This window comes from Dermochelys coriacea, chromosome 7 (assembly GCF_009764565.3).
Source record: "Dermochelys coriacea isolate rDerCor1 chromosome 7, rDerCor1.pri.v4, whole genome shotgun sequence".
NCBI classification, from domain to species: Eukaryota; Metazoa; Chordata; order Testudines; family Dermochelyidae; genus Dermochelys; species Dermochelys coriacea.
In genome coordinates this window covers 105,352,215-105,363,462 of record NC_050074.1, presented here as the reverse complement: position 1 = coordinate 105,363,462, position 11,248 = coordinate 105,352,215, and the positions used below count along the sequence as shown (strand labels likewise).

At 40.2% G+C, this 11,248-nt stretch overlaps 1 protein-coding gene across 4 annotated transcripts in view; it reads left to right on the top strand.

Moving 5' to 3' along the window:
- The window catches only part of ZRANB1 (zinc finger RANBP2-type containing 1), a 72,908-nt gene that overhangs the window by 26,426 nt on the left and 35,234 nt on the right, over nucleotides 1-11,248 (top strand). For 2 of the 4 annotated variants that reach the window (XM_038409452.2, XM_043519417.1), the window contains one exon: nucleotides 3,755-3,805. The exons of the other annotated variants lie outside the window; for them this stretch is intronic. In XM_038409452.2, coding sequence (XP_038265380.1) covers nucleotides 3,755-3,805 — 51 coding nt within the window. The remainder of the gene's footprint in view (nucleotides 1-3,754; nucleotides 3,806-11,248) is intronic. 4 annotated transcript variants of the gene reach the window in all.

Genomic DNA, 11,248 nt, shown 5'->3' with positions numbered 1-11,248 from the left:
TCTGAACATGCTCTATATACCCAACTGACTTCAGAAATTCAAATACCAATTTTGTTTCAAAGTAGCAGCCATGCTAGTCTGTATCTGCAAAAAGAAAAGGAGTACTTGTGGCATCCTAGAGACTAACACATTTATTTGTACATAAGCTTTTGTGAGCTACAGCTCACTTCATCGGATGCATGCAGTGGAAATACAGTGTGGAGATTTATATACACAGAGAACATGAAACAATGGGTGTTACCATACACATTGTAACGAGTGATCAGGTAAGGTGAGCTATTACCAGCAGGAGAGCGGGGTGCGGGAGGGAACCTTTTGTACTGATAATCAAGGTGCGCCATTTCCAGCAGTTGACAAGAACATCCGAGGAATAGTGGGAAGGGTGGGGGGCGGGTGGAATAAACATGGGGAAATAGTTTTACTTTGTGTAATGACTCATCCATTCCCAGTCTCTATTCAAGCCTAAGTTAATTGAATTCAGTTTGCAAATTAATTCCAATTCAGCAGTCTCTCAGAGTCTGTTTTTGAAGTTAGTTTTTGTTGAAGAATTGCCACTTTTAGGTCTGTAATCAAAGAGATTGAAGCGTTCTCCGACTGGTTTTTGAATGTTATAATTCTGATCCCACTGAGAGTTACCAAAAGAAACTACACCATCTGCTCAAGAAACTCCCTGAAAAAGCACAGGAACAAATCCGCACAGACACACCCCTAGAACTCCGACCAGGGGTGTTCTATCTGCTACCCAAGATCCATAAACCTGGAAATCCTGGATGCCCCATCATCTCAGGCATTGGCATCCTGACAGCAGGATTGTCTGGCTATATAGACTCCCTCCTCAGGCCTTACGCTCCCAGCTATCTTCGAGATGCCACTGATATCCTGAGGAAACTGCAGTCCATCGGTGATCTTCCTGAAAACACCCTCCTGGCCACTATGGATGTAGAAGCCCTCTACACCAACATTCTACACAAAGATGGACTACAAGCCTCCAGGAACAGTATCCCCGATAATGTCATGGCAAACCTGGTGGCTAAAATTTGTGACTTTGTCCTCACCCATAACTATTTCACGTTTGGAGACAATGTATACCTTCAAATCAGCGGCACTGCTATGCATACCTGCATGGCCCCACACTATGCCAACATTTTTTATGGCTGACTTAGAACAACGCTTCCTCAGCTCTCGTCCCCTAATGCCTCTTCTCTACTTGCACTACATTGATGACATGTTCATCATCTGGACCTATGGAAAAGAAGCCCTTGAGGAATTTAACAATTTCCATCCCACCATCAGCCTCAGCCTGGACCAGCGCACACAAGAGATTCCTTGACACAACTGTGCTTATAAGTGGCGGTCACATAAACACCACCCTATACCAGAAACCTACTGATCGCTATGCCTATCTACATGCCTCCAGCTTTCATCCAGACCACACCACACAATCCACTGTCTACAGCCAAGCTCTAGGATACAACCGCATTGTCTCCAACCTCTGAGACAGAGACAAACACCTACAAGATCTCTATCAAGCGTTCTTACAACTACAATACCCACCTGCTGAAGTGAAGAAACAGATTGACAGAGCCAGAAGAGTACCCAGAAGTTACCTACTACAGGACAGGCCCAACAAAGACAATAACAGAACACCACTAGCCATCACCTTCAGCCCCCAACTAAAACCTCTCCAACGCATCATCAAGGATCTACAACCTATCCTGAAGGACGACCCATTGCTCTCACAGATCTTGGGAAACAGGCCAGTCCTTGCTTACAGACAGCCCCCCAACCTGAAGCAAATACTCACCAGCAACCACACAACAAAAACACTAATCCAGGAACGTATCCTTGCAACAAAGCCTGTTGCCAACTGTGTCCACATATCTATTCAGGGGACACCATCATAGGGCCTAATCACATCAGCCACACTATCAGAGGCTTGTTCACCTGCGCATCTACCAATGTGATATGCCATCATGTGCCAGCCATGCCCTTCTGCCATGTACATTGGCCAAACCGGACAGTTTCTACGTAAAAGAATAAAGGGACACAATTCAGATGTCAAGAATTAGAACATTCAAAATCCAGTTGGAGAACACTTCAGTCTCTTTCTTTGGTCACTTGATTACAGACCTAAAAGAGGCAATTCTTCTTCAACAAAAAAAACTTCAAAAACAGACTCCAATGAGACTGCTGCATTGGAATTAATTTGCAAACTAGATACAATTTAATTTAGGCTTGAATAAAGACTGGGAGTGGATGTGTCATTACACAAAGTAAAACTATTTCCCTATGTCGTTCCCCCTCTTTCCCCCCCACCCCCATTCCTCACACGGTTCTTGTCAACTGCTGGAAATGGCCCACCTTGATTATCACTACAAAAGGTCCCATCTCTTCCTCCTCCCTCCCCCCGCTCTCCTGCTGGTAATAGCTCACCTTACCTGATCACTCTTGTTACAGTGTATATGGTAACACCCATTGTTTCATGTTCTGTGTATATAAATCTCCCCACTGTATTTTCCACTGCATGCATCCGATGAAGTGAGCTGTAGCTCACAAAAGCTTATGCCCAAATAAATGTGTTAGTCTCTAAGGTGCCACAAGTACTCCTTTTCTTTTTGCCAATTTTGTTTTGAACTTTAGTCCTTTCCTAAGGAAATTCTGGATAATGCTCCCAATGCTGTTAAAAAACAGAGACATGAGAGCAGGGTTTTCTCCAGTCATTGATCTTGTGAGTTAATTTTTGTGATTTAACTGCCCAGAAGGAGAAATTTTGAGGCTTATGCATACAAATAGGTTAAATACTTGAAATTTACAATGATTTTGAAGTAGGATGCTTCTTTTCAAATTCCAGCTCTAATAATGTTTGTCTCATACCATTCCTTGATATGTCATGAAGCGACTTCATTGCACTTGGCATTGTTCAAGAACTGATTCGTGAAACACCATTATGTAACCTATTTGGCTGCAAGTAAATGTTCTTATTGTGAATTTGGACATGCATTTCAATGAGCTAAAATACGCAGTGCTCCCCTTTGATGAGTAAAGAGTTTCATGCATAGACTTCAAGCTTTTATGATCTCCTTTTGAAAGGAGGCAGATTCCTCCCTCCATAATCTTTCAAATGATGGTAGCCATTAAAATGTATACTGGACATGTTTTTTTCCCCATAGTCGCTTCTTTTCACCATCTGTTTTCCTTCCTCAAATGGCACGGGTAAAAGATATTTTCTTGCATGCCAGTCAAGTGTAGAGTTATTGTTAGAGATCCTTTGTTTGCTCTATGGATATCTAGTTAGCGCTTTTTTTAATGCAATCTTATTAGATGTCAGATCAGTGAAATAGGATTTTTTTTCCCTTCATGATGTCTGAAAGATAGAAAAAATTTCCTCTGGGATATTCTGCCGTATTTGAACCTTTCTTGTATTCTGAGATTTGAAATATAAAATACTTGAAAAGTTTGTTTCAGAACAGTGATAACTAAATTACTGTCTGGTGTAAAATTGCAAAAACAATTATAGAACATCCTGTACATGCACTGCTTTGTATAAGGCTATAGTAATTTGCTTGTTTCTTGAATTACTTAAATATGAATGTACTTTGAAGGTGCCTTTTTCTAATAAGGTCCTTAGTAAGGGATCAGAGTGACCAAAACATCAGATTTACTCTAATAGATACGTTAAGTAAACATGAAGCTTTAAAAGCCTCTGGGGGAATCCAGAATGCCAATTGTGAGTAGCATGTGCTGAACTTTGCAGGTCTCATGATGAAGATTTCATGGATTTTCCCCTGTGATACTTCTTTAAAAGGTAATACCTTCATATGGAGGCCAATAGTTACTAATCTTGTGCAATTTAAAAAAAGTTGCATTTTATGTATTTTGGATTTAAGCATTTTTCATATGTTCTATATAATATGATAATATAAGGCTTATTTCATCCAGAGAAAACCACTTCTTAAAGACACCAATAACGATTACTGATAAAATATCACACTTTTGCTTCTCTTGCAGTTCAATTCAATTCTAACTCCTCAGCACTGATGTATGAAAGTATCTGAGCAAATTTAATTAAGGGCATGTATATATTAGGAAAGTTGAACCAGTTTAAATAAATTTGAAATCTATTTAGTTAAACTGGTGCAACCCCGTAATGTAATTGCACTTAAACCAGTTTACCCTTGCTTAACTTATCAATGCAAGCTAATATACTTACAAATGAAGCTAAACTAATTTGAGTTAAATTGATTTAAGGGCACCTGTGTTAGAGGTTTGCACCAGTTTAACTAGATCAATGTATTTAAACTAGTGCAATGTTCTGATTTAGACCATGTTTTAACCAAAGATACAAAAATAGGGCAAGGAAATAAAATTTTCCAACAAAATTTAAATGTGCAAGAGAGAAACCCATTTTCTTCCCCTTTTGCTGGTCATGTTTAATATCCTGTGTAGCAATTGCACTGTCTAAAGATCTCCCAGGGCTTGAAAATGGTAATGACTAATTTTACAGATGAGGAAATGTGAGGCGCACAGGTTGTGGCAGTTGGTAAGAGAACCCTGTCCTCCCAACTTTATTGCTCTGCTCTAGCTTCTAGATCATGTTGCCTCTCGAACATTCAGAATTACACTAGACACGAAAAGATTTGCACCTCAACATGGAGAATATGTTGTGCTTGTACACAGAGGCAACAAACTCCAGAGGCACATGTTCTTGATGTAATGATCCTACCTTCAAGCCTATACTTTGGGAAGGGGCAGCAGTTTCGCTCTTGCTGATTTTGGTTGTCATTGCAACTGCACTTAGTCATAAAAGTCTGAAGGAATTTTTAAAACTTGATTTGTCTATTCATATAATCACACCCAATATTCATATAATCACACCCAATATTTATGTGAAAAAATGTTAAGATACTACTGTTTGATGCTATAACTAATTTTGAGATCAGGCTGTTAATAAAATGTTGTTTAACATTGTCATTAAATACTCCTGGGGGGGAATTCTTGCCAAAAAGTTAAAAATTCTGCACACAATATTTTAAAATTCTGCACATTTTATTTGTCAAAATAACACAATATAATCAACCAGTTTCAATTATTTTGGTAATTTATTTCAAAATACCTGTCAGCAAGTATGTCTGTAATAATATGGACAACAAAAAAGATTTAAGAAATGTTTCTGACAAATAGATTCCTTACTAGGCATTTTAATACTAAGCCTTTGAGTAAAAATTCATTTAAACTACAATACAGAAACATATTTTCCCCCCCACCCCTCAAAAGCAGTGCAAAGCCTTTGGGGAGTTGAGAAGGTAACGTAGGAGCTGAGGAAGAAGAAAGTAATTGCTGGGAAGGAGCCTGGGTGTAAACTTGGAGGGTGGTTGGGTGTGGGTGGGAGAAGTATGGAACAGGGATTTTTTGGGGGGGTGGAGGGATTGTTAGAGAGTTGGGGAGCCTCCCCCATGTAGAACCTGGCTGACCCCAGCCTCTCCCTCCATCCCTGTGCCCCACTTAACTACCCATGTCACCATATGTCCCTGTACCCCATGTGTCCATGCACTCCAACTCCCTTTCAGCTGCTAGCTCTTGTGCCCCTGCCCCAGTCTGTCCCGCCATAGCCCTTCTGAACCCCAATTTGACCCCCTCCCCCAGCAACTCCATGTGCCCTGCTATGTCTGTCCCCCTATATCCCTTGCCTTCTCACCTGGCCCTGTAGACAAGGTGCTGTGAGGAAGGCAGCCTACCCCTCTCCCTCTCTGTGGCTGACAGAGTGGGTTGTCCCTCTCTTTTGGTGCCATAGCAGCCCCTGGTGGGAGAAAGGTGTAATTGAAGTGCCTTTCTGCCCCAATGTATTTTCTAGGTTTCAGAGTAGCAGCCGTGTTAGTCTGTATTTGCAAAAAGAAAAGGAGTACTTGTGGCACCTTAGAGACTAACAAATTTATTAGAGCATAAGCTTTCGTGAGCTACAGCTCACTTAGCTCACGAAAGCTTATGCTCTAATAAATTTGTTAATCTCTAAGGTGCCACAAGTACTCCTTTTCTTTTTGCGAATGTATTTTCTGCGCACAGAATTCCCCCAGGAATAAAAATAGTCCAATGAAGTAAGCAACACATTGGTGTGTTGATCTTTGTGAAGACCTTTGTGACTCTTTTTTTCTAATGAAACTACTTGGTAGGTAAAAATTTAAAGCAGGGATGATCTAAGGGAACTAATATTCAGTAGCCTGTATATGGTTCAAAATATTCTTCTGACCTTACTGTTCAAGGACGAAGAACAAGTTTGATTCTGCGCTTGATGCCTCATTCTTTTAACTCATTTTCAATTTTCATTAGAATTGCAAAGCTGTCAAATGATCAGGCTCTTTAGTTAGTATATTCTGTATTTTCCAGTAAAACTAGTGCATGAGCATTATAAGTGATGTGAAAGTGTTTGCTTTTCTGAAATTTTCTAAAGGGAATCCATTAATGTTGCTTTATAGTTCCAACTTGGCAGACCACCTACTCCCTTTGCTCTGAACTGTGTGTGTGTGTGTGTGTGTGTGTGTGTTGAAAGCTATTCAAGAAAATGTTTGCTCATTATACCCATAACATGCTTAAATGTGGCTTAGCCTCTTCTTACCTTGACTCAAGTTTGGCCTAAATTGTCCTGCCATACTGTAATGTATCATGGTGGTATCAGTAATGTAACACTTTGCAAACATGGAGTATGAGAGCTTTGGGAAGGATAGACTTATAATGACCTTTAGTCAAGTTTAAGAAGCAAATGAAATAAGAAGGCTAAAATGGAACTTATTTCTAATCTTGTATAAGAAGCATCTGCTATTTAAAATATTTTTTTTGTTCAAGTATATCTCCCTCCAAAGCCAAACCCCCATCAATGTTCACTTTCTACCACACCTCACTCAATTCTCCAATGGGTAGCTAAGTCTTCCTTTCCAAGGAACTCTAGTGACAGAAAATATAACAATGGCCTTTGGTTTTGCCCTTTTAGTAGCTTGCTCTTTCTGATGCTTTGTCAGTTTTAGAGGTATTTACTTTCCCTCTTTCCCCATGCTTAGTGGAGAAACATTGATAGACTGGCATATTTTTAGGTTTCAGAGTAGCAGCCGTGTTAGTCTGTATTTGCAAAAAGAAAAGGAGTACTTGTGGCATCTTAGAGACTAACAAATTTATTAGAGCATAAGCTTTCGTGAGCTGATGAAGTGAGCTGTAGCTCACGAAAGCTTATGCTCTAATAAATTTGTTAGTCTCTAAGGTGCCACAAGTACTCCTTTTCTTTTTGGCATATTTTTGTAAGTAAACATGGCCATATTTCCAGTCATGGATATTGGGTCACTGTCACTTGCACCTCTAGTTCTCAATCCTGCAAGTGGTTTACAACCATAATGAGACAAATGACAAAAGAATGAATTTTTTCATTATTTTATTACCTAGTCAAATTAGAATACTTTTAAGATATTGGCATTTTGTAGCATGACTCTTATTTTCTATACCATAAGTAACTATTTGAATTATCTCAACTTCCCATTATAAGTTGAGAACTAGTAAGCAACATTCTTATCACTTATTAAATAGTTTACAATTGATTTCTCCATCATAAAATACATATTTTCCTTCTATTTTAGTTAAGTAGTACAGTATATGAAAGTTTTAAATGCAAGCAACTAAATACATTTGTTATGCACATCCAAAATATTTAGACTAATCTGTAATAAATCTTATTTTTCAGTTTATCCTTAAAAGGACAGTTAGTTCATTCCTAGTGTGCCAGCATATGTCTCTGGTTAGTTTTTCTTCATCCCTGAGTTTGTTATGGTTGTTACAGGCTGCTCTGTTTCTTCTCTTCACTTCGGTTTTTTACTAATGGTATTATATGTATCTAAGCATTCATAAAACTGGCATGCTTTGCAAACATGGAGTATGAGATCTTTGAGAGAGTGCTTGGGCAAAATGCAGCAACCATGGTACCTTGTTGGAGGTGCTGAGAGAAATTATGTGAGAAAGGAGGAGATCCTGCTGCATTGCAGAGCCTGCCTTTTTCTTTTAATGTTGGGAAAAACGATTGGCTAGTTGGGGTAGCAGGATGATTTACACATTGGGGATTTGTCTACATGTACAGCACTGCAGTGGTGCAGCTGGTGAAGACTCTCTATGCCTATGGGAAAGAACTCTCCCTTTAGATAATAAAACCACCAAGCTCCAGGCCAGGTTTCCGCAACACCCTCCCTCCCCCCCGCCCGGCTCCTGCCTGGACTCAGAGCACTTGGACTCAGAGCTTCCGCTCCGTGACCCCCTCTCCCTCTGGCTCCTGCCTGGGCTTGGGGCACCCATTTTTCAAATTGGCCAGAGCCCATGTGTTAATCCACCACTGGCTGTGACTAGCAGTTATGAGCAGCACTGGAGTGATTGGACCCACCTCCTCTTCCAATTGCAGGAAGCACCGCAGAACTGAAGGTGGAAATCCTGCCACACCCCTACAACAGCTTTAAGACCCTGCTCAGTCCTATTTTGGGTTGGAACCCCCATGGTTACAACACCATGAAATTTCAGATGTAAACATCTGAAATAGTGAAAACGACCAATTAAAAAAACCCTCTGGCCATGAAATTAACCAAAATGGACTATGAATTTGGTAGGATCCTGTATAATAGATGTTCTCTGTGACTTGCTGTAAGCCGTTAGAGACTTGTAAGGATAGTCTTGTAAAGATGGTATAATTGTGATGAACAGGCTATCAAGGGAATTGGTGCCTTTTTAGAAGTCATGCTTTAGCTATACATTAACTATTGGTTCTGTACAGGGTCACTGGGTAACTTAAAGGCCTCCAGGAGGTCAGACTGGAGGCTCTTCTGATCCCTTCTGAGCTTAAACTCTGTGAATATGTAGTATCTTGTCACTTATATGTAAGGCTGATAGCACTACCTATTAACAGGGTTGCCCAACACTTTACCTGTTTTTGGTTGCTTTTAACTCTGGCTGATTGGTTGAAATTTTCCAAAAACAAATCAGCAGGAAGCAGGCAAGGAAAATTTCAACCAAAGTGTTTCAGCTGTTTCTAGGATCAAGGCTAGGGGAGAATTGTTTTGTCCATGTTAAATTCTGATAACCTTTTTTTTGGGAAAATTTCAATGCCCTCCTTGAAATTTGGCAGAGGGCAGCTTTTGTGTCAGAATGTGCCTTTTGCTGTTCCAGTGAAAATCTACTCAAATTTGGCTAGGCTGAAACCTTTTGGAAAAACTACTGTTTGCACATGGTTAATAGAGACTTGCTAGGTCTTTGTAGCCAAAATCTCTAGAGAGTCCATTGCTCTGACATGTTCCAACCTGATACTGAACAGGACTTTTCCTCAGTTGCAGCTCTGGGCTATTGTGTGCTGGGAACAATGCTGAGCAGGGAGCCTTTCTGTCCTTCGCCTGTTCCTGCTGATGCCCAAGCAGTGTGAAGGAGGAAGCTACCTGATTTGAATGCAGAGGGAACAAGAACCAGACCTGAGGGAGTAGTTTATTTGTGTGTGGAGGGAGGGTTGAGTAGATTGAGAGGGAGCCTGGGGTGGGGAGAGTTTAGGGCTGGCTGGGCAAAGAGACTGGGAACCAGTGATAGGGGGGTGGACAAGGAGAGGAGAGAGAAATCTGATGAGCAGCCAAGGGATGTGCAGAGTTGGTAAAGAGAATAGGGCAAGGAGTTCAGAGGTGAGGGTGGAGAATTTGAATTTTGGTATTGAGAGTTTGGTTAAAAAGCAGTTGCAATGGGTGAGCGAAGAGCATATGAGAGCCTTGGCAAAAAAGCCCTGGAAGGTTTGTGTTCAGAAAAGGGGATAAGCTTTAGAAAGAAAGCTACAAATCAAGAACTGAGAAAGCTGTCAATGGCCAAAAAGAAGAGGAGTACTAGTAGCACCTTAGAGACTAACACATTTATTTGAGCATACGCTTTCGTGAGCTACAGCTCACTTAATCGGATGCATTCAGTGGACAAATGGCCGGTGATCAGAAGACAGGAGCACAGCCCTTATCTGATGCTACAGAAGCTGCAGAAAAAATTAGAGTGCGAAAGGCAGCAAATAAACTGCAACTTGAGCATAAACAGAACCTAGCAGAAATTCGATGGCTGGAAAAGCAAAAGATAGCCGAGACAGAGAGGAAGGTAGACTGGGGCTATGTCTAAACTGCAAAGAAAAACCAAGGGCACTGAGTCTCAATGCCTGGGTCAGTTGATTCGGGCTTATGGGGCTTGGGCTGCAGGGCTAAAAACAGCCATGTAAATATACTTAGAGCCCTTCAGGCAATTCAAGGAATAATTAAGCTAATTGTCATCTATTCAAAGGGTGAGGCACAACAGCTTCCTTAAGTAGTTGAAGCATTTTCTCTGTATAAACATGAGAACGCAGCCCTATTTACCATGGTATTTCCATCTGCATAAATACAGAAACCCTGAACTTGAAAAACTTTTAGTTTAAATCCTTGCCTAAACTAGGGTCTTGTCTATGCACAGTCTTGAACATGATTAACAAAGTGTTTTTAATCCAGTTTAGTTAGAATGCAAGTTTGTGTGTATACATATTAAAGTGTTTTCTTTCAGTTTAGCTTTTTTCCTATTTAAAAGAAAATAAAGATTAATCTATACCAAAAAAACCCCACAAACCCACTGTAAGAACTTTATACACAAAATTGTCTTGTTTTTACCATGCCATTATAATTAAAGCAGTTCAGTGTGCTGCCAGTGTGGACACAGCTTTGCTGATATAAAGATACTGACATCAGTGTAGCTATTTCCATACATTTAGAAAAATCTATTGATATTGGATACCTTTGTATACACATCTTTTGACACTAGAAGTTGTACCCATTTTAATTCTTTTGGTTAAAAACCCAACCCAGCCCAGACCAAAATAGTTAAATTGGTACAAAACCAGTGTGTAGAGCAGGTGTTGAGGTTAGAACATATTGGCTACTTAGCTGCTGACACAATTTTCAACATTATGTTGATTGTTGAAAAAAATGCTGGTGGGGTGTCTACACTAGTACTCTGAGTGTTGCTGACATTAGTGGGAAATGTTTTGATAGTTTAATGTAAACAAGATCTAGGGCCCAAAAGAGGTCTTAGATCGAAACCAGGGAAGGCCAGACTTGACATATACAATACTTATAAATTACAAAACAAAACAAAAAACCCTGTCAGGTTACCTTTATATATCATATGGGAATGGGGGGGAGGAGGAGGCAGTAGCTTAATTTAAAACAAAATAAACTCCTGTGCAGGT